The following is a 24,785-nucleotide window of genomic DNA, read 5'->3' as shown; positions in this document are numbered from 1 at the left end:
ACACGCCCAACGGCCACCTCGGCATCCATCCGAGACGGCTCAGGTGAGGCGTCGCCGCCGCGGCGCCGCCAGGGATGTCATTGGAGTCAGAGGGGTGCAGTGGTACGGAACTGGGATGATTTGGATTGATTTGTTCCTCGATCTTATTCTTTCCTTTAACTTGTCAATCTCGAAAGGAAACAAAAACGTACGGGACGTGGGCTGCATGAGCAGAAGCGGGCGGCGATCTAAACCAATCGGACGGTCACAAAAGTGTGTGACGGATTAGGAGAGCAAATCTGATACATATATATATACTCCTATATATACAAATATAGGTTAACCGTTGCGCCGTCTTATTTGCTTCCATCCAATACCTTACTACACGTCTGGACGGTGGCAGCATGGAACACGAGGCGGCGGCGGCGAGGCCAAGCAAGAAGGCGCGCGGGACCGCCGCTTCTGGCCTGACGGCGTTCGGGCTCCGCCGGGCGAAGCACCTCGCTGACGCTGCTGAGGGCGCCGACGGCGTCAACAGTGGCGGCCAAAACGTGGTCTTCTCGCCGCTGTCCATCTATGCCGCGCTAGCCCTGCTGTCCGCCGGGGCACGTGGTACCACCCTGGACGAGGTGCGGGCCGTGCTCGGCGCGTCGTCGCGCGACGAGATCGCCGCGTTCGTTAGTGCCGTGGTGGAGCGCGCCCTCGCTGACCACTCCGAGTCCGGTGCGCCCCTTGTCGCGTTCGCGTGCGCGCTCTGGCACGAGAAGACAATGGCGCTGAAGCCGGCTTACAGGACAGCCGCCGTTCAATCCTACAAGGCCGAGACGCACGCCGCTGATTTCGTGAACGAGGTCAGTTTCCATGATTTTTACCTATATATATCATTGTAAATTATAAATACAGAACAACAATGAGAACTAGATCTGAAGGTTTTTCACCTAGTGCATGCGTCCGTGCTATATATATGCTAACCGATATGTGAATGAATGATACAATGCATGCAGCCAGAGGAGGCAAGAGAGAAAATCAACAGGTGGGTTTCGAAAGCCACGAAGGATCTCATCACCTCAATCCTTCCTGAAGGTTCCGTACGCTCTAACACCGCCCTAGTGCTCGCCAACGCCATCTACTTCAAGGGTAGGTGGTCTATGCCATTAGACAAGGAGGACACCGAGACCAGACGCTTCCAGCGGCTCGACGGCAGCCAGGTGCGCACGCCATTCATGCGCGGCCCTCAGGCGGCCAAATTTTTTATTTTTTAGCTTTTTTTAAAAAAAAAATTCATAAATATACTCCTGAAGATAAGATTTCAAAATCTAGACCTGGAGCTGAGTTTACACGTCTCGACGCCATAGATTCTGGCGCATAGGTCGGGACCACATTGACGGCGTGGACGCTGACATGGCAGCCAGCTCAGCGCCGTGGAGCTTGGCGCCAAGCTCGGCGTCATGGATCTTGGTGCCGAGCTTGGCGCCGTGATTATTGATGTCGAGCCCTGTCTTACGTATAGGCCCTCTCTTTCTTTCTCTCTTTCTCTCTTCCTCTTTCTCGAGCTAGGGCGCCGCCACCGCTGGGAGGCCCCACCGCCACCGTGCCCGCGGCCCGCGCCCGCCCGCCACCGCGCCCGTGGCCCATGCCCGCAACAGTGTCGGCTGCTCGCGCCGACTCGCCGTGCGGAGCGCCGACCGTCCCACGCCACCGCTGGCCCTGGCCGCGCCACCATCGGCTCGGCTCGTCGCCCTCACCCACGTCCGGCGTCCGCTGTGACTCCGTCCTAGGGCCATCGATCCCGGCGTCCACTGTGACTCCGTCGACGTCCGTGGCCCTTGCCGCGCCACCGCCGGGCCCAGCCCCTACAACGCCCAGCCGCGCCGCTATCGGCCCGTCTCGTCGTTCTCACCCACGTGATTTTTTTTTAATTTTAACACTTTTTGAAAACTAATTTTAAATCTAACACTGTCTGTTTTTTTTTACTAACACTTTTGGCCGCGCCTATTGCCCTGGCGTGGCCAAATGCCTGTGCCGCGCCATGTATGGTGGCGCGGCAGAGGGCTGACGTGGCGGCGACCGGAATCGCTGACCGATGACGTGGCAGGGTCTACCGCGCCATCGACCTTGGCGCGGCAGTGCCGCGCCCTGATCCGTGGCACAGCAGAGCCAAATGAAACCCCGCGGCTAGTCCCACCTGCCCGAGCAGCAAGCCTGCCTGGCCGCCTCGCCCGCCGCCCGCTCGGCGGTACCTGGACGGTTTAATTGGAACACGTCGCGCCGATAGTGGGATTTATTCTAAGTATTGCTCGACGTAAAATCAATAGTGGATTTGTTTCTGTCTTTTGTTGAATTTTTTTCATGGCCGAATAGAGAATTTGATAAGCCAATGATATTTTTTCTGTCTTTCATAATACGGTTAACCACCATGTTAACTAATCGATTACGAAAAATTGGATCGGATTAAAACGAATATTTTTTAAGGGAACTTATTTATTTGGCTTTTTGGCCCCATATTGTAGGATCGGCGGCGACGCGACCATGGACCCGGCTTCCTCGACCCCTCGTGCAAGACGCCGGCCACCGGAGTCGAGATACCCCGGGACTTCCGGTTTTCGAACTAGTTGCTACTTAATCTCGCATGCAGTGATGCCGTGACGCATTCAAACGAATATGAAGCAAATAAACGAAGTCCGTGCGCAAGTTAACAAGCTGCCACATAACATTTTCATTGGATTGACATAAGTTCGACATAACATAATCAACTAAGCCTGCAAGTTTCGGACGCCAATAATAGTTCGACCTAACAAACTAAGACCTAGGAGTGTAAGGATCCCTCGGACGCCTATGTCTCTTCGGATTTCTTGGCAACACATTGGGAGTGTAGCCAACGTCGGTGTGGTCGCGTCGCTGGTGCGTACGGCTCGTACACTGTAAGTATATGATATGCACGATTACTTAGAATTCTTTATGATCGTTGGTTCATGTAGCCTATGTATTTAAAGAAACTACCTTTGTTAGTACCTGTGAGGCCCCTTGGGTACCAAGCGGGGCACCACCTAGCTGAGACATGTCGATCTCGTCCTACAGCCAATCGTCCCACTGGTCGTGCTGTCTGCGGAAGCTCGAGGGGTCGTCGTCGTCGTCATCATCGTCCTCGGTTGCAGGGTCCTTCCTAGCGCTATGATGTGGTGGTGTACGCACCGCGGAAGTGGCACTTGTCACCGGCTGAGAAGAGCCGGCTAGTGTCCTCCAAGAGGTTGAAGACGTGCCACCCGACCGCGCCGATAGTGGTGGTTCCTCATAAGGAGTGTTCATGCAGCTCAGCTTTTGAGCTAGCTTCTTGCAGCTCTTCTTCACCTTCTGCATAAATAGACGGTAAAGTTAGTCATTTCTCAAACGCATATACACTAAAGAAATAATTTCAGAACGGACTAGTTTATGTTTACCTCCACAAAAGCCTCGAGAACACCTGGCCTCTATCCTCTAGACTTGTGAAGCCAGAACGCTGCTTCGTTGGACAGCCTCGACAATTGTGTCGCCTGGGTACAGAAACGCGGTTGAATAGTTTTAGTATACATACTTAATCCCAAATGGATAACAAATTATACCATTCAAGTATCTTACCACGTATCTTTGTAGCGGGGCTCTCTGTAGTTGTGTGTCCTCTCTAGTGGCAACGTCGTACACATCTTCGATCACATCTTCCTCCGAGTCCTCGTCAATCGCCTCCTCAGTGTACGGGGGCTTGATATGTGTCCTCGTAGACCTGTGAAGCCAGCGCAGGTGCTCGTCGAAGGTGTGCTGGTTATGTGGAGGACCCACATGGACCGGCTGTCATTCCCTGGTCTCCCACAAGTGGATGTGCGCGTTGTGTGTCACGCGCAAATCCTTGGTCTTGTACCACTTCCTACGGTCATACCTGCAACAAAACGATGTTAGTTGTACCACACACACCTCTGAATTGATCCTGCCATACTAGTAAGACTCATAGGATAAAGATATATATGCAAGTGGGTTTCATTCAACTCCTTAAAACTTAATGCACAAATATAATTTAAACTGCAGAAAAGTAGGGGTTATGCGCCGGGGCTTGCCTAGGTAAGAGATATTAAAAAGTTAGTATCTGCATCTTCGAGTCATCCACATCATCTGAACAAAAAGCCCATTGCATCATCTCCTGGAGAGAATACCATTACACCATCTTCGGATTCCCCAATCATCCTTTGATCCATCCGTTGATCCATCATCGTACCTATATGATATATATGCGATGCAATGCAAAGATGTAATTAATCAGCTGCCATCTTGGCTCGTAAAATACGACGTACGCATCTCGAGTTAACGGGCTAGTTCTAACAAAGACCATACTTAGGCTACATATACACGTTGTCGGATAAGACGTATTTTCCAACAATTCTTTTAGTTATATAAACCAAAGTCCTTTCTTTATCCAATTCCATCAATTTAATCTTTATTCGCAATAGGACCTCATTATCTAATTAGCAACTAGTTATTCCGGAGCTACAACAATTACAGTGAGTAACTAATATTGCTAGGAGCCTACTATACAAATTTCAGATTTAACTCGCCTACCAATTTATCCGAACAATTCCTACAAGTTATCTTTTTACAATACTAAGTATCCCAATTTAATTATATAGCTCCTAAGATTATTATCCCACTATGTGAACAAACTAGACTCACAGGTAGATCATGATTTTAGGAGCCTATTAAAATTGGTTTGGCATTTTTATGATTTTTCTATATTTTATTTTCAATTTTTGAAGAGCACTAATTTAACAAAACAAACAACTCAACAGGAAAGGACCTGGGCGGCCAAGCTTGGCCCGCAGGCGCACGCATGGCCCAACATGGCGTGGCGGCCCAGTAGCTGCACGCGCGGACAGTTAGCCAGGCGCGGCCCAGCGGCGCGGGCGGCATGCGACCGGCCCAGAGGGCAAGCAGTGGCCCAGGCGGGGCGTAGCGCGAGTGGCCCAGTCGCGTTGGCGGCCTAGCCAAACCGGTCCACTGCGTAGGCAGCAAGCCGGCCTAGCGCACGATGGTGGCGGTACATTTTGCGAGAAGCCCCCATACTCTGCTTAAATTAATTCACAGTACTAGTGTACTATTTATGCGAGTCTAGTATTTTGCAATAGGAACCTCGTATAAACATCTTCATGGACTTCTCACCTCGTCTCCTCCACAAAACAGAGCACAGCAGAGCCAGGAGCTCTGGCCGGCGACCAATCTCAGCTGGGAAGGACACGGCGATGGCAGAAAGCCCGTCGGCGAGCGACACGAGCGCCCGCACGGAGAGGTACGCAGCTATGACCAGCTCGCCTGCCCCAGCACGGACCGATGCAGTCCAGCCACGAGCACTGGTGGCCGGCTGAGGAGGCGCCCGGCGGCAGTGGACTACGATGGGGCTCTACGGTCGTAGCCAGGCACGACGGCGTTCCTGAGCGAAGCGTGGGCCACGGCGAGGTGGGGGTAGCCTTGGCAGGTGCTGCGGCTTGGGCGTGGAGCAGAGGCACGCGAGACGGCTGCGGTGGTGGTGGGCTCGTGCTCGCGACGGATGGCAGGGGCGACCCGGCTCGGCAGCGGGGCGCTTCAGAGCACGGCATGGAAGTAGAGACACACGCAGCGTTTTTGAGCTGCGACGGCGGGGCAACAGAGCGGGGGAGGGACGCGCGCGCTCACGCGTGGTGGCCGGGCGGTGGTGGCCACGGCGCAGCAAGCTCCTCGGCACCAGCGGCATGGCGCGTATTCGAGGGAGGCCGGTCTACGGCGGCGAGTCACCGTGGAGCAGCAGGGAGCACCAACGCTGGAGGAGCTGCAAGAACAGCGGCGCACAGCACAGGAGGAGCGGGGACGAGCAGGGCAGCGCGTGCGCCCGTGCAGGGGAGCAACAGCCAGATCGGTGCGGGAGAAGGCCAGCACCGGCGGAGTCATGCGGGTCACGACTGGCGAGGAAGACGCGAGGAGGTGCGTGGACCGGCGGAGCTTCGGGCTTAGGCGACTGCGATGCACAGGAGAGGCCGGCACCGATGCGGATGGCCCTGGCATGGATGTGGCACGGAGGGAAGAGGAGGGGCGTTGGTGGCGTGAGTGCGCCTGCACGCGCGATGCAGGGAAATGGACCGGCCACGGCGGCCCAGTAAAGGAGCCACAGTTTGGCCGAGCGCTGCAGCTACGACGTCTGTAGTAGCATGGAAAGGCCATGGCCTAGAGCGGACCGGGGAAAAGGGCAGCGGCGCTGCTACGGATGGAAGGACTGCGGGTCACGTCGGCTCGGCGAAGCAGCCAGGCGCGTGCACTCGCGCACGGTGGGAAAAGGGATGAAATGGTGGATTGAAGCAGAAGCGCCTCTTCCCACGGTAGCAGAACAAGGAGGGGAAAGCAGCGTGAGACACGGCAGGGCAGCATAGAGAAAAAGCCAATGCAGACATGGACAAGCCAAGGCAGACAAGCAGAGACAGGTCTGGCACGACTATGACTTGGCCCAGAAAACACTCAAGACAGAGGCAGACAGAGCAGAGAAGGACGGGGAGGATTTGGGCTGGCCCAAGATGGCCGGCAGAGCGTGTCGGTTGGCACGGACAGCTCCAAAGAGGTGCGCCTGCACGCGGTCAACGGCAACAGCGACGCGGATGAATTGGATAGTTTTTAAATTCTAACATCGATTTTTGAGCCATCATACATATATATATATACTATTAAATAACTTTTACTTACCAAAACAAAAGTTGCATTTTTCTCAATTAAACTTGCGCTCCCAATTTATTCAAGTACTAAAGACAAACTATATTTTATTTTATTTATAGTTTTAACCCGATTAACTTCCACCAACAATTATTTCATGCAAAAGCTCATACTTCGCACTAACCCATAGAGCCAAAATATTTAAGCGCTATTTAATTACCTTGCTCAATATCGTTTGCTAAAAATGACATTTTAAACATTAACTCAATATTTAAATTTTAAAATCTAAGAAACTTGTTTAGGAAATTTTACTTAGGCCTAAATCGCGGTGCTAAACAAGCTCGTAACACCAGGGGTGTTACAACCAACCCCCTTAAAAAGAATCTCGTCCTGAGATTCGAAGTTAGAACCAGAAAAGGGGAAACGCGATTACATTCCATAGATCAGGGAATACACAAAAGATTACACGACTTCGAATGCTAAACCACACGGGGATCTAGTGATACATGGTTAAGAGCAACTTGGTACAACCGAGACCTACTCCAGAAGTCGAGATAGACAAGGACAATGGAGAAACAACAAGAAGATGATTATCCAAAACATAGTGTAGCACCAACAGATCCAGAAACAGTCGACTGAGAAGTAAAACATCGTGAACCTTAAGATTGACTACCCAAAAAGGGAACTTGAACTTCTTCAACGAACCGGGTCCCTTCTTCTCAGATCACACCATCACCTCAAACTGACGAACTTAGCTTCACAACATTGACTAGATTTCGTAGCTCTGCTCCGAATGCGAGGGAATGGGATGAAGAAGAAGAGCAAGGACCAAGGGGATGTTATAGAGGTGAACGGAGGTGGGGCGCAACACACCAGAAGCATATGCAGCGGGGATGGGATACACAAACGGTGCATGCTGTGGAGATAAGATCAGAGACATGGTGCGCTTCCTGCACGAGCGGCGGAGGGGGAAATAAAGGAGAGTAGAGGGGGTCCGCTCAACAAGGCAGGCGTGCGGTGGTCATGTCCACAAAAAGAAGAAAGAAAAGAAGGAGAAATGGGGGGGTCCGGTACAAGGGATGAGGCATGAGAGTCGAGAGCCGATCGGATGCTGGGAAAAAGGAGAAACGCATAGTGCACAAAGACGGCGAGCACTGCACGATGCCGTGGCCACGCGAAAACAGGGTACTACAGGTCCTGACATAGGCGGCGTTCGCAGGGCACGCAGCGAAAATGACCCAGCATGCACAGTGCGGTCAACTAAGCATAGGGCTTGGGACAAGACGTCCTCTCAGACTTTTCTATTACTCCCGACTACCCGAGGCTAACTTTCCTTACTACTCTTCTTTTGCTTTCCTTCCTTGACCACATCTGTCTTTTCTGTAAACTCAGATCATGTCATACTTTCTTTCTCCAAAACCATCTCTTGTTTACCCTAAGAGAGCACTTCTGCATCAACCCGTTGTGGATTTCTTGTTTGAACACCCGAATATTTCCAAGGAGAAAATTTATAGCGAAAGTGGTATGGCGGTGTAACTTGGTAAAGGTACTTGGTCAAGAACCTCAATACCAGCACGTGCCGAGCAGCATCACCATGTGGTAGCTGTTCCACAGGGAGCCCTCAGTTTCATCACGGCACCATAAGCTTTTAACCAGGCAACTATTACCAACTTACACGCCATGAAGGTGGTGGGGTCATAGACCATAGAGTAAGGGGTGTATTGCAAGGGAAAATTCAAATGACAAGGGTTCCCTTCACAACAAGGGACAAGGAATTCAAATCCAACGGCGGATTTGTTTTAAAGAGATTCAAGTGTTCTACTGGGACATCCACAATTAGTCGATACAGTGTCCAATACTATCCAATCACGGCTGATCTGCTGGCATCTAAATGTCAACTTCTCTTGTAACCCTCTTAACGTCGTCCTTGAAAAATTTAAGCATGTCTAACGAAACTTAAGGTAGATGAACGCAATAAACACAACGAAATAAACCAAATGCATATTCTGAACGATCTTATACGGGTACAACATACAGTCATTCAGGCTCCGATTCACGACACAGCATTCACCTACGGTCGGACAATCTCAACAACTACGGACAAAATCAACGGCAAGAGTATAATACCGGAGGACAGCAATGAAAAACACTACTACTATAGGTACATCATCCCAAGGCACTAATCTACTTCTTCTCGGGGCAATGGCTGAGTCAGAGGAACCAAGTGCTCTTCTTCTAACACTTCCAAGGGTGGAGGTGCTAGCAGTGCTGCAATACCAGTTCTTCTTCTTTCTGGCGGGTGGATAGGGATCCCTTCCAAGACCGGGGCATCCTGCCTTTCAGCAGCCAACATCCTCCGCTCGGCCCTGGTGACAAGATAGGCCATCCGTAGCTGATGGACATGCTGATCTTTAGCCTCCTTTAGGGCTTCTAACATGGCAGTCTCCTGGCTCTCAGCAGCTGCAGCACTAGCATGCGCTTCAGCGAGCTGCACCTAGAGCATCCGGTTGAAGAACTTGGCTTCCCCGGTGAGCTGAAGGAACGCCCCCAGTTCCAAGGCTTGACAGTCGTACTGCTCATCTAGAGCAAGCAGGTACGTGGTCAAGTGCGCCATGGTGGGATTGTCCTCTTGCGCATCCTGCCCTTGCAAAGCCTCCATGCGAGCCCTCTATGCCCGCCGATTCTTGTCCAAAGTAGGAAAGAACCACATGGGGGTATGGGCAATGTGCTTCTCATAGATCTGGCAGAGGTACCACAAGGCTTTGCGGGCCACAACCTAGTAGGTGTTGATGAAGTGAAACCCGATTGCGGTCACACTCTAGGCTTCAGTGAGATCGGGGAACTCTTCACTCTTCCCGATGTAGACGGTAACCTCACACCGATCGGTGCCATGCTCCTCATACTCACGGCCCTAATACTCGGGATGATCTTTGACTCCGAGATTTTGCACGGTGGCATGCAGGATTTTGGGAAAACCCTCAATGTTCGAGCAGTAGGTACTAACCCAGGCTCCTACCATCTCTGGAGGTGGTTGCAAGGAAGGCTGAGCGAAAAGCTGGCTCAAAGGAAAAGCTAAGCGAGCTAAAGTGCGCTGAGTGGTGATACCAATAGCTAAGCCAGGCTCTACATATAAAGGCGGAGCGTTCAGTGGTCCTAGCGCGGTTCACTAGGGTTCCCACGTGGGATCACTACGATGAATCGACCAAATTCCACACGTTCAAGGCGAGCGACGTGCGATGCCATTACTAACTAGTACGACTGCAGGGCAAAGGTCCGACAAGAGCATAGAAAAGGGTACGGGGAGACATGGGTCATGATAGGCATGAACCACAGTGGACGCGAAACATGAAACCATAGTGCAAACCTAACTCTAGAACAGAAACGAAGCAGTCGTGCACAATACGACACGTGTAACACCTATGGGTAGCGTATATGCAAGCAATACGGCACTAAAATGCACAAACAGGATATGCATGAATGCACGTCCTATACGTTCTTTCACTGTTGCCAACATATAGGGCAACCGTTCTTAGATTTTTGGCACATCGTTCTCTCCCTGTAACTAGGCGATACTATCGGACTATGCTCGAGTCAGTGTACCTACAGAAACTTGATTAACCCTATCTAAGTTAGCAGAGTGTCATCTATCCTGGATACATAACCATAGTAATAGGGCTACTTATATAACTTCGCATAAAAACGTCCTAACTTTTTGCAAAAATGGGTTGCCAAATTTTAGTTTAGAAAAGGTTTTTGAAGCCTTATTTTCTCATTTGCACTCTGATACCACCTGTGGCAGAACCGCCTAATCTAATGCCCCACAGAAGTGCTTGTCTTCCATTAGACACTAAGCACTCAAGGGAGAACACTAAATTACTTGGTTCTGTTGGGCACACCCTAGGGGAGAACCTAAAAATCTACATTTTTACCATCTGGATCACAAATGAGAGAATAAAGCTTACATCATTCTTAACCATTTCTTACATCACTTGTAGTACAACATCAAAGTATAATATTTAGCATTATAACAGCAGAATATAATCATATTATCAGAGTTATGACCAGTTTAATTTAACAGCGGAATATAAACATGTGATCAGAATTACAGCGGAAATAAATAGATAGTCATAGCATGATGAAGCATTAGTATATAAGTTATGACAACATATTATAAATCTTTTATTTATGAAAACATTTGGTGAGAGTTGTAAATAAACTATGATCGTAGCGTAAAGGAATCCTCGCTGAGCCCACCAGGAGGTATCCACACACAAGAGTCAGCTTTAGCTTCCACTTGTCACCTACAACAGGGGGAATAAAAACCTGAGTACTCAATTATACTCAGCAAGACTTACCCGATAGGAAGAAAGAAAAGACTCCAAGGATATGCAAGGCTATTTGACTTGTGGGTTTATTACATCTGTAGGAAGCATTACTAAGCGTGCGTCCATATGTTCGATTTTTATTAATAGCCGCATTGGTTCATTAACTAACCATTCTATGTAAGCACCTGTGCTACTTTCAAGCAGGTGGTAAGCAATCAGATTTCTTTTTTCCATCTTCCATCTTTCATCTTCAGTTCTTACTACGGTGCTAGACACAAAACAAGCCGTACCGGATTGCCCGGCGATTCGCGAATCAATGCCCCTAGCTAGGTACCCCAAAAACACACGCCCTGCTTGTACCCCAGGCACAAGCAGGACCAACCCATCACTCTCCTATCCTGGGTGTCTAGGTACTCGTTCAAACTTGGACTCCAAGCTCTCACCCCTGAGTCCCGAACTCAGTGTGGTGCAAGGACCTCCACCATCCCCGCTTCCTATCAGTCGGTCCAGAAAGAGCCGAATTCACGACAAGAGAGCAACAAGTCTTCCAAGCGCCCATACCCAAGTATGTGCTCAGGATAATAAGTCTGTGACTTGCCTCGATGGCTTATGCAACGATCGGTCCTTAATCGACCAAATAGGGAAAATAGTGTAATCAAGATATGCCCTGAGTCCACGGCGACACAACCTCTTACACCCACCAATACCCAAACCATATCCCTGCTCGGTCACCATTTTTCCTTTCCACCATTTATATTTCCCAAGTGATAATAATACAGTAATATATTTCCTATCTCTCACGAGTGACAGGCAATCACTCGACTTCTACCGGTGTCCTGTAGCATAGCATTCTACTCGATCCTGCCATACTAGTAAGACTCATAGGATAAAGATATATATGCAAGTGGGTTTCATTCAACTCCTTAAAACTTAATGCACAAATATAATTTAAACTGCAGAAAAGTATGGGTTATGCGCCGGGGCTTGCCTAGGTAAGAGATATTAAAAAGCTAGTATCTGCATCTTCGAATCATCCACATCATCTGAACAAAAAGCCCATTGCATCATCTCCTGGAGAGAATACCATTACACCATCTTTGGATTCCCTAATCATCCTTTGATCCATCCGTTGATCCATCATCGTACCTATATGATATGTATGCGATGCAATGCAAAGATATAATTAATCAGCTGCCATCTTGGCTCGTAAAATACGACGTACGCATCTCGAGTTAACGGGCTAGTTCTAACAAAGACCATACTTAGGCTACATATACACGTTGTCGGATAAGACGTATTTCCCAACAATTCTTTTAGTTATATAAACCAAAGTCCTTTCTTTATCCAATTCCATCAATTTAATCTTTATTCGCAATAGGACCTCATTATCTAATTAGCAACTAGTTATTCCGGAGCTACAACAATTACAGTGAGTAACTAATATTGCTAGGAGCCTACTATACAAATTTCAGATTTAACACTGTTGCCAATTCATCCGAACAATTCCTACAAGTTATCTTTTTACAATACTAAGTATCCCAATTTAATTATATAGCTCTTAAGATTATTATCCCACTATGTGAACAAACTAGACTCACAGGTAGATCATGATTTTAGGAGCCTATTAAAAATGGTTTGGCATTTTTATGATTTTTCTACATTTTATTTTCAATTTTTGAAGAGCACTAATTTAACAAAACAAACAACTCAACAGGAAAGGACCTGGGCGGCGTGCGTGGCCCAGCACAGCGTGGTGGCCCAGTAGCTGCGTGCATGGCCCGTTAGCCAGGCGCGGCCCAGTGGTGTGGGCGGCCCAGAGGGCAAGCAATGGCCTAGGCGGGGCGCAGCGCGAGCGGCCCAGTCACGTTCGTGGCCTAGCCAAACCAGTCTATAGCGTAGGCAGCAGGCCGGCCCAGCGCACGGCGGCGGCAATACATTTTGTGAGAAGCCCCCCATACTTTGCTTAAATTAATCCATGGTACTAGCATACTATTTATGTGAGTCTAGTATTTTGTAATAGGAACCCCGTATAAACATCTTCATGGACTTCTCATCTTGTTTCCTCCATAAAACAGAGCATAGCAGAGCCAGGAGCTCTGGCCAGCGACCAATCCTGGCCAAGAAGGACACGGCGATGGCAGAAAGCCCACCGGCGAGCGGCACGGGCGCCCGCACTAAGAGGTACGCAGCTACGACTAGCTCGCCTGCCCCAGCACGGACCGAGGCAGTCTAGCCACGAGCGCTGGTGGCCGGCTGAGGAGGCACCCGATGGCAGTGGACTACGACGGGGCTCTGTGGTCGTAGCCGAGCGCGACGGTGTTCACAAGTAGAGCGCAGGCCATGATGAGGTGGGGGTAGCCTTGGCAGGTGCTGCGGCTCGGGCGTGGAGCAGAGGCACGCGAGGCGGCTACGGTGGTGGTGGGCTTGTGCTCGCGATGGACGGCAGGGGCATGGCGCGTATTCGAGGGAGGCCGATCTATGGCGGCGAGTCACCGTGGAGCAGCAGGGAGCACCGGCGCGGGAGGAGCTACAAGAACACCGGCGCACAGCATGGGAGGAGCGGAGACGAGCAGGGCGGTGTGTGCGTCTGTGCGGGGGAGGAACAGCGAGACCGGTGCGGGAGAAGGCCGACACCGGCGGAGTCCTACGGGTCACGACTAGCGAGGAAGACGCGAGGAGGTGCATGGACCGGCAGAGCTTCAGGCTTGGGCGGCTGTGGCGCACAGGAGAGGTCGGCACCGGCGCGGATGGCCCTGGCGTGGACGCGGCACGGAGGGAAGAGGAGGGGCGCCGGTGGTGCGAGTGCGCCTGCGCGCACGATGAGGGGAAATGAATCGGCCACGGCGGCCCAGCGAAGGAGCTGCAATTTGGCTAAGCTTTGCGGCTGCGATGTCTGTAGTAGCACGGAAAGGCCACGACCCAGAGCAGACCGAGCAAAAGGGCAACGACGCTACTATGGGTGGAAGGCGTGCGGGTCGTGTCGGCTCAGTGAAGCAGCCAGGCGTGTGCACTCGCGCGCGGTGGGAAAAGGGATGCAAATGGCAGATTGGAGCAGAAGCGCCTCTTCCCACGGCAGCAGAAAAAGGAGGGGAAAGCAGCGTGAGACATGGCAGGGCAGCGCAGAGAAAAAGCCAATGCAGACATGGACAAGCCGAGGCAGACAAGCAAAGATAGGTCTGGCACGACTATGACTCGGCCCGAAAAACACTCAAGACAGAGGCAGACAGAGTAGAGAAGGACGGGGAGGATTTGGCCTTGCCCAAGATTGCCGGCAGAGCATGTCTATTGGCATAGACAGCTCCAAAGACAAAAGTTTTATATATATATATATATATATATATATATATATATATATATATATATATATATATATATATATATATATATATATATATACTATCAAATAACTTTTACTTACCAAAACAAAAGTTGCATTTTTCTCAATTAAACTTGCACTCCCAATTTATTCAAGTACTAAAGATAAACTATATTTTATTTTATTTATAGTTTCAACCTGATTAACTTCCATCAACAATTATTTCACGCAAAAGCTCATACTTCGCACTAACCCATAGAGCCAAAATATTTAAGCGCTATTTAATTACCTTGCTCAATATCGTTTGCTAAAAATGACATTTTAAACATTAACTCAATATTTAAAATTTAAAATCTGAGAAACTTGTTTAGGAAATTTTACTTAGGCCTAAATCACGGTGCTAAACAAGCTCGTAACACCAGGGGTGTTATAGAAAATAAGAGGGACGTTGCAGGGATACTCCTCTGACTCGTCCCTAGTGACAGGACTGAGATAGTACTGGAGCTCCGGAGCATCCCAAGGACACCAATGCACCTGAACATTTCATAATTGAGTTAGGCTGTGATATAGTGTAGATCGAACAAGACACATGTATGATAGTAAAGAGAGCGTAACCTGGTGTTGTGTCAGGACGTCGAGACCGTCTATGTACTCCCTGTACTTGTGCCTCACATTCCCTCTAACTAAATTTGATTCCGTCCAGATAAACAGAGTTGTAGAGAGTGTATCCTGCCTGTTCCATTGCTGCATTAAACACGATAATGAATTAGCCATTAATAAACTCATCATATGTAACCATATCGAAGAATATAATAAACCGAAGTACTTACCGGTAAACCAGTACTAAGAGGCCTCCCAACGGGCCATTGTTCCCAACACTAAACCTAGAGTAGGTACGAGCAACCTCCAATGTTCGCATACCCTGAGGTGCGACGGCAGGCAATGCATAGCTATCGATACGTCCATGCCAGGACTACACTGCCCCAGTTATACGCCGCTATATTCTCCCATGGCTGACGTAGTATGTCAAGGAAGATCTAGCTGATGGTGTTGCCCGAGGCATCTAGGAAGAGGAAAGCACCAAGAAAGTGCTAGAGCCACACTCGAGGGAACCTATCGATCTGAGCCTCCTCAGCCTATGGGTCCAAGTCATCAAAGCGCTCCGTGATCTAGGACAACGAAACACCAGAAGTTTTCCTAAAATTTACCAAAGAAAATGAGACCCAATGGCTGCAGAAAAGCAATGCAAGTATTAAATAGGCTTCAATTTCTCACTTATTTTTCTTGAAAGCCTCATCGTCCGGTGGAAGAAAGCCAGTAAACTGAGCCACCAGCTCCCTCCAATGATCGTTGTCAACTATCCCTATCACTAGAAGTCTCCCAACCGAAGGCCAAAAATAGCCTTCACGTCCTGCATGGTCAAGGTCATCTCGCCACAAGGTAGGTGGAACGTGTGGGTCTTGGCCTCCACCTATTATAAGAATAGAACGACTGTTAGTTGCCTCAAATTTATTACAAGAAAGTTTACGTACAAAGAATGCACTTGCACATGTCTACAGATGCAGTAAGTAGTGCTGGGTCAAGGGGCGGAAGACCATGGTTGACAACACGGACAAGCTCAAGGAAGCTGGCACGTCGTATGTACAGCGCATAATGCTCGTCCCACTGGTGCGCCCTGGTGTGCGTGCGGGGCCTCAAAGTAGGCAAGGCCACCTCTGCGTCGTTGTCACTTAAGATGTGTGCTCGGTACTGGTCGTCGTACTCCACCTCAAGAATGAGGTAAAATGGGTGCTGCGTGGGAGGGGCCATCCTATTATAAATTGATAAACTAAGCGTTAGAGTATTCAAATTAACAAAATTCAAATCAACATTATGTAGCATTGCAAAATTTGAACTACTTGTTATGTAATACAAACACAATATGAAAGCACATGTATATATTCAAAGTAACATTAACAAAGATATCACGCACTAGTAACATAAACAACTTCACTAGGAATATAAGCATTTGACGAAACTTTCTGAAGTCATCAAAATCGACGTATCACACACTAGTAAGTACCGACATTTGTAAATTAGTATCTATACCCAAAATCCATAACTAAATAACTAACTATAAACTAAATAATAAATACATAATCAATCCCTAAATCCAAAATCCTAACTATACTAGAACACACAACCTCAAACCTAAAACCTACCTACGTAAATCACAAATAAATTTACTAACCTAACTATCCTAAATCACTAATTATCCTAAATTTGATAAACTATCATAAATCAATAACAATTATAAAACCCTAACTATCATAAATTACTAACTATCATAAATCACTAATTATTCTAAATCACTAATTATCCTAAAACAATAATAATCAAAATAACATGAAATCGAGAGGGAGGTACCTTAGGAGCGGGCGGCCTTCACGCGCCAGCGTTCGTGGCGCGGTCGGTGCGGGCGCTGCGCGGCGGGAGTGGCCGGGCGTGGCGTGGGTGGGCACAAGCACGTGCGGGCGCTAGCGGTGGGCGCTGCATGGCAGCGGGGCACGTGCGGCTGGCGGCGGGCGATGCACGGCAGTGGGCGGGCGGGCAGGGGTGCGTGCGGGTGGGCGGGCTCATGCGCGATATTTATTTGGGCCTGCCGCGCCATGCTCCGTGGCGCGTCACTGCCGCACCAAGATCGGTGGCGCGGCAGAGCCCTGCCACGTCACCGGTCATGATTCCGGTCGTCGCCACGTCAGCCTATTTCCACGCCACCATGTATGGCGCGGCACAGGCATTTGGCCACACTAGGGTAATAGGCACGGCTAAAAGTGTTAGTTTAAAAAAACAGGCAGTGTTAGATTTAAAATTAGTTTTCAAAAAGTGTTAAAATTAAAAAAAAATCACCCACGCCCGGCGTCCGCTGTGACTCCGTCCTAGGGCCATCGATCGGACAGGTAAAAATTGTGAATATGCAATATAAGTACTTAGTTAGCTTTGATTGTAGTATAGTAGTTTTGGCATTTGTTATTTACTAGTTAATGTGATGATACAGGTAGTTGATTTAGTTAGTGATCTAGTGATATAGATATGTAGATAGATAGAAACATAGATACATAGATATATAGATAGAGTTAGATAGCTACTTAGATAGATAGTTATATATTTAGTTAACTAAATAGGATCTAGCTATTTAGTGAGTACACTGCATATATATACATAGTTATTATCTATTTACTTAGTTTGTAGTTCGAAAGTACTTGTTAGGTACTATCTATCGTCTAATTTGGATTAAAGGACATGTATTTCGTTATGTGTTTGAACTAGATGGACAACCTAGTGACCATATATCATGGAGGCACCATTGAAAGCGATCGCTATGGATATGTTGAGTTTGTTGACATGCAAAGCGTGTCTGTGCTATTCAATGATAGGCCTTCATTTAGTGAGATCATTGCAAGGGCTTGGGAGGAGCTGCATTGCCTTGGAGATGATGATGATGATGGTATTGCAGTTGAGGGTGTATTGCACCTAGGTTCTCCTCCCAACATCCCTAGGCAAATCATCCCAATTGGATGTGCAGATCAGTGGAAGAACTATGTGAGATCGGCTATGAAGAGCCAGCTGTAATGTTTGGACGTGGTTGTGCGTCGGGTGTTAGTTGATCCCATCTCTCATGGGTTTTCCCCACCAATGGGTCAACAGGCACACTTCGACCCTCCCGTCCTAAAACTTGATATGGATGTGGAGGTTGCACCTACGGTTCCTGATGCTCAATCTACCCCCAATGAGCTAGTTGGAGATGCTTGTCAGACTCATGATGTTGTGGCATATCCTCCTCATGAGATCCCTTTGACACAGAATCATCCGAGTAAGTGTCTTATCTGCATGGTTATTGGCAGCTTACCCCATTCCTTACATCCAATTTTTGATTCTTTCCTCATTTTTCTAATTATGTTGCAGTAGACATTCCTAACAATGTGGATGTGCCCACTGTTGCTGCGCAAGTGCTCTGTGGAGATGGATTCTGTGGCTCTAATAGTGTTGAAATTATGAATTATTTGGAGCCATATGAGATGGCAAGGGCTCTTGATTCTGATGATGATCGTCCTATTAGAGAGCTGACAGAGAGTGATGTTGAGATGCTGAGGCATATCTTTCTCGGCTGCCGTGATCCAAGAGTTCACGAGTTCAGCGATCTTGCTCATTCTGATTAGGCATGTGCAGAAGGACATGATGATGAGCTCCTAGAAGCTTCTGAGGTCGACCCTAACATGGTAATTGATAATGGGAGGGTATTCAAGGACCTCCCTGTATTAAAAAGGTGGTTACAGGGGTTTGCAGTGATACGAAAGACACCTTACAAGGTCTTGCATTCATATGTGGAGCGCCGTTACACAGTTTTGGGTGACAAGGAATGCTGCCCATGTAGGGTTTGTGCAAGGAAGCAAAAGGTTACCGAAAAGTGGAAGATCACAAAAGTTGTCAGGCCACACAATTATGCTGACCATGTGCTAACACTGAAGCATCGGCAGTTGATATCTACCCTCATTGCCAAGCGGTTGATGGAAATATTGTAGGAAGAATCCAACATGAAGGTTAGGACAATTATCAGGACCGTTGAGGCGTTGTATGGAGGTTAGCAGCGGGTACAAGGAAGACGAAGAGACGATAACAACAATGGTGTCGGTTCACAGGAGGCACTCTACAATGATCCATATTGCACCTGCCCTAACCACGAGAACAAGGGGCCTCCACCGTCACCCCCGCTACCACCACCACAAATAATAGGAGGCTACTGTGGAGAAGGTGCAACACAATTTGCTATGTGGCAACACTACTAGGACGACCCTATCTTATTCACATGGCATATCCATGTGTTTGTTGTTTGGTTTAATTACCTAAGGCATGTTAGGTTTAGTCGAAGGAACTATGTACCCATGTTTGGTATATGTTCTCACATGCCATTTCTTGTGCTTGTTGTTCGCTTCAATTACCTAAGGCATGTTGGGTTTAGTTCAGGACCTCAGTACCCTAGTTCGGTATATGTTCGCACATGCCATTTCATGTGTTTTGTGTGTTGAATTATATAATGCCCTACTTTGTTAGGTTTTGTTTGCAGCACGTGATCACATTTCACTACGTCTGTAATATTAAAGTGAATATTATGACCACAAATAATGAAAACAACTACGTAATGAAACGTCCAATACTATGTCACATTAAACAACACAATAATACTAGAAGTACGTGCCGACAAACTAAATAACACAGTTGAAAGCTCTAGTTTGGTTTTGGTGAATTGATGAAACCCTAAGTGATAATCTAGTTTATCAAAGTGATTATCAGATATGTAGCATTACTCCAAGTAGTGAAGCAAATGAAGATCATGACATGATAATGGTGATGCCATGGTGATGATCAAGAGCTTGGACTTAGTAAAGAAGAGAAAGAAAAACAAAAAGCTCAAGACAAAGGTGAAATTGATAAGAGCTTTTTGGTTTAGTGATCAAGATACTTAGAGAGTGTGGTCATATTTAGGATAGATAGTCGTACTATTAAGAAGGGTAAAACTCGTATCGAAATGCGGTTATCAAAGCGCCACTAGATGCTCTAACTCATTGCATATGCATTTAGGATCTAGGGAGTGCTAACACCCTTGAAAATGTTTATGAAAATATGCTAACACACATGCACAAAGGTGATACACATTATGTTTAGCATTTGGGAGCAAGGGTTTGAAACTCCACCGGCGCCCTGTACAGAAAAGACAGGATTTCACAGAGTGCACCGGATACTGGTCACGTGGTGACCGGACGCTGGGGAGTAGTATCTGGTCAATTATAAAAGAAGATGGTACTCTTGGTCTCTTGACCGGACGTAGGTGATCGGACACAGGCTGAACACTGTTCAGCATCTGGTCAGGCTGCTGTGACGACGCGTAGAGGAGATAGTGAGTGATCAAACACTGGGCGAGTCCGATCAGTGGTGACCGGACGTGTCCGGTCACGAGTGGAACCTTACTGGAAATGCCTAGACGCTGGGGACCTACGTCCGGTCACTTTGAGCAGCGCGTCCTGTCACAACTTAAGTGCACTGTTGATCGTCGAGATTGGGTGATCAGCGTTTGAAGCAGGGGGACATGTGGCATGTATCGCGTGATCGGATGTTGGGGTCCTACGTCCGGTCGATCTGACCGGCGCGTCTAGTCATCCTAATTTTTTAGGGAACAGAGAGCCAACAGCTCTATTCGTGGGGGCTCACTATTTAAGCCTTATGGCCGGCTTAAGCTCACCATCTTTGCCATTTGCATTGACATAGCAACCTTGTGAGCTTAGCCTAAGCCCTCCCACTCATCTACATCATTGATTTATCATCATTGTGAGATTGAGAGAGAATCCAAGTGCATTGCTTGAGTGATTGCATCTAGAGGCACTCAGTGTTCGTGTTTCGCTGTGGAATTCACTTGGTGCTCTTGGTGGTTGCCACCACCTTAGACGGCTTGGAGCAGTAGGGGAGGATTGGCACGAGTTGATGATTGTTCGTGGCCATCTCCAGTGATTGTGAGGGGACTTGTACCTTCCCCGGCGGAGCGCCGAAAGGTAACCATAGTGGATTGCTCATGTCATTGAGTTACCTCACTTGTGGGTAGGTTCTTGCGGTGTCCAATTATGTGGACGAGGTTTGTGCAACACCTCTTAGCCATCGAACCACCAAGTGTTGGTCAACACAATGGGGACGTAGCGTGCTGGCAAGCACGTGAACCTCAGGAGAAAATTGGTTATCTCTTGCTCTTTGGTATTCTCCCAATGATTGATTTAGTATTCATTTTGTGATTGGTTCACTCCTCTACACGACGATATAATCACCCTACTCACTCATTTATATTCTCGCAAACTAGTTGTAGCAAACTCTTTAGTGTAGCTAGAATTGAGAGCTTGCTTTGTAAGTTTAAGTTCATCTGGTGGAGCTCTTTAGTGTAGCAAGTGTGAGAGCTCTTAGTGAGTAGTGATATAGCAAATTATGTGTCTAGCAATCATATCAACTAGAATTATTGGATAGGTGGCTTGCAACCCTTGTAGAGCTAGAGCAAGTTTGCATTTCGCTATTTGTTATACTAATCAAATTGCTCTAGTTGGTTTATAGATTTATAAATAGGCTATTCAATCCCCCTCTAGCCATATTAGGACCTTTCAGCAGTACATGACCTAAGCATGCCCATACTTAAAGTGCATTACATGACAACACAATGAAAAGTCTAAGAGTAGACAACATTGTTCATGAATAAACCATAGAACTAGCAAGTCATGGAGACTATTAAGTGCAACGAGGGCACTTTCTCTTCCTTAGGGTATCTGGATTCTCCTCCATTGCTGCTTTCGCTCGGCGTACACGCTCAAGCTTCTTCTCCCTCTTCTCCCTGTACGCAACAACACGCCTCATTTCCTCCTCTTTCTTGTGCTCCTTTTTTGTAGTCTCCTCTCCGCGTCTCTTCTCCATCATCTCATTATCCTCTGCCTCCCACCGCAACAGTTCTGCATCCATTTCTTGTCTTCAGACTTGATCTCAGTGTCGATCCACTGCTTAAAATCACAGAGCGATGGAGGGATCTGCAAAAAATATAATTGTTATAAAACAAAAAAATCATATAAGCTGTCGAGAGGATGTTGCCTACTACTAAAATTATAGCGCTGTTAAAACGAAAAATTTCAGCCGTGGCAGGTTCGAATGGACCCCAACCAGCTGACCTGCCATCAGTTCGTTGGCCTTCCAGCGAGGGAGAACGATTGTCTGGGCCTATAAAAATCTACAGTAACGTTTGCTTTAGTTTCCTTTGTTTGGGCTTGAGCCCGAATCATTATACGGGCTGGCTGTATATATCCCTCACCCATTGCTTTGGGCCAGTCCGTCCACGATGCATGAACCACATCCATAAGGGGGTGTCACTACTCACTGCGCACTGAATCTGACGAACAGGGCAGCGTCCCAGCCAGATTCCGGGACACAAATCCAGCTAGAGTGTCTGCAGTCTGCTACTGCTAGTCATCGCCCTGTTCGTTTGGGCTGATTTGGCTTATAAACCATAGCTGAAAGTACTGTTAACTAGTTTGGTGTAAGAGAAAAATATTTTTCGTTCGCTGATAAGCTATGGTTATAAGCTAAATACAAATAGGCCGCGTGCCCTTGCGAACGAGCAGGATGATGTCCCACTGCGCCTGTGTGAATCCGATGCGCAAGGCTGAAAAAAATGCAGTTAGTTTGGTCAGTTTGGTGGATGCATCTGCTTCCGATGCGTCTGCGGCCAGCTTATAAACTGCTTAGGCTCAAAATAAGCTGAGATCAATAACCAAACGCTACATTTTTCAGTAACTTATTCTGGCCACGTTTATTCTCACAGCTCACATTTATAATAAAAAAACAGAAACTAGATCAGACCAGTTTATTTTGACCACAGCTTTTACTCTATTTGTATAGCTTATCCTAGATAAGTTATACCAAACAGTGCCATGTCCGTTCGTTAGGTCTCTAGGCCGCACATGCTTGCTGCGACGCGTATACAGTATAGTCGTCAGGAGCAGAGCGGGACGTTTACCTTGGACCGCTGACTCTTCTTCCTCCAAGGAAAACAAAACGCAAAAGAGATGTGCGTGCTCCTGCATTCCCGCGCACGTCACTGGCGGACAGATAAAGCGCAACTGCCGATGGAGGAAGCTATGCCCCGTTCTCTTAGGTGATAAGTTATGACCGAAAATATCGTTCGCTAATTTGTTATGAGAAAACAAATATTATTCATCGATCGAAAAAAAATAGAGCGCGGCTCCCAAGTATCGTATCGAGGAGCCTCTTCGAGGCCGCCGACCGCGAGCGACGAAACAAAGAGGAGGAATGACCGGGCAACGTAGCCATGTGTGGTGCTCTCGTCGTCGTCTCGTGTGAAGTCAATGCGACGCTTCTTCCTCAGTCCTCACCCGACGCAACGCAACCGACCGAGGCTAGCTGCTGCACACGCCTCGCCTGACTCAGCTCCACCTACCCCTGCAGCTGAGGTGAGTGAGGCTGCGGCTTACGGCTCACCGACACCTTCACCATCAGGTTCGTTGTAGCAGGTGTACTGAGGAAGAAGCAGCAGCAGCCAAACCAGCGGGGCCGACTGATGGGCGATCGAGCTGCTCTCTGCCCGTTGGATCGGCCGTCGCTTTCACGCACGGCCCTGCTGTGGTGTAGTGAACAAAACGCGCAATTAATCAAAGGCACGCACACGGCACACCATCAAGGCTTGCAATGCTAGCTAACGATCCTTCATGTATGTAGTACGTATTATTAACTAATCCGTCGTTAAATACACGGGCTAGCAGTAGTAGTACTAATCAAATCAAAGGAGCAGGAGACGATACGGAGCGTCGCCGTCGAGCCAATGGTGTCGATGCAGTCACGGACCGATCCTGACGGGGACGGCCGATGGCGACGCCGCAGCGGCACCGAAAAGCGCGCGCGCGCGCGCGCACACGTCGATTAGGAGTATATACTACTAGCTAGCCGGCGAGTTTTGCGTGCTTCGCCCGGTTAGCTTACGAGCATGCGCTGGGCTTGAGAAGAAGCTTCCAATTGCAGTCCCAGAGAGCTACCCCTTGCGCCCCCTCGGGCTCCGCGGTCGTCGTCTCGTCGGCACCACACCCCACACGCAGACACACCCTACACACATGCTGAGACTGAGATGCTTGGTGCATCTCGTTGCCAACTTGCCATTCATAAAAGAACACAAGTGCTCTATTCGCTTGGCTGATAAGCCATAAGTTATGAATAAAAGTACTGTTGATTGATTTATTATAAGAGAAAAATATTATTCGTTGGCTGAAAAAATACGGCTTATAAACCATGTGCGTGCAGGACGAAAAGCAATATTCTCGTCACTTAGGGTGTGTATCCGGTGATGCACAAGCCGCTGCACCCAACCTGACCGTCACAAAAGAACGGACAAGGGCACCCAGTGTCCCGGCAGGCTCCCCGAGTGGAAATTGGTTGGTTCCTCTCTTAGTGCTCTCAAAGAACCCAAGTCTTGTACTGTTAGAGCATCTCCAAGAATTCCCTAAACATTCTCCTAATCCTTATTTTTTTAGAAAGATGGAGAAAAAACCCTCTCCAACAGCTCTTAATATTTACTCCTAATCTTTTAGGACTTGGGAAATTCCTCCCCTTCCCGCGTAACTTTACGCGGACTCAGCCACGCTCGGATACGTCGGAGCGTTACGGAAGTCGTATGGCGCAGTTGCTTTGGCTGCTGCTTCCAGGACCCCGAGAAACCGCCGACGCCGGAGTTCGGCATCCACGGGCTATGGCCGCAATACGCCCCGTGCAGGTCCGCCGCCGACAACGACGGCGCCGCTGTGGCGTCCTTCAACATCCTCGGCAGCATGGGCACGGTGGGGAAGACGAAGAAGAAGTGCTGGCCGGAGAACTACGACAAGAAGGACAAGCTGGACCTGCTGTAG

The 24,785-nt window shown here is 48.3% G+C and overlaps 1 protein-coding gene across 1 annotated transcript; it reads left to right on the top strand.

Moving 5' to 3' along the window:
- The first annotated feature begins 383 nt into the window (after positions 1-383).
- Positions 384-24,785, top strand: LOC136500075 (serpin-Z2A-like). The gene is made up of 3 exons (XM_066495497.1): positions 384-830; positions 984-1,187; positions 24,585-24,785. The coding sequence occupies exons 1-3, from the start codon at positions 384-386 to the stop codon at positions 24,783-24,785; spliced, it is 852 nt and encodes a 283-aa protein (XP_066351594.1).

The sequence above is a fragment of the Miscanthus floridulus genome, chromosome 13, assembly GCF_019320115.1.
Source record: "Miscanthus floridulus cultivar M001 chromosome 13, ASM1932011v1, whole genome shotgun sequence".
NCBI lineage: Eukaryota > Viridiplantae > Streptophyta > Magnoliopsida > Poales > Poaceae > Miscanthus > Miscanthus floridulus.
Note: the sequence above shows the minus strand (reverse complement) of the source record. Positions and strands in the feature narration are given on the sequence as shown.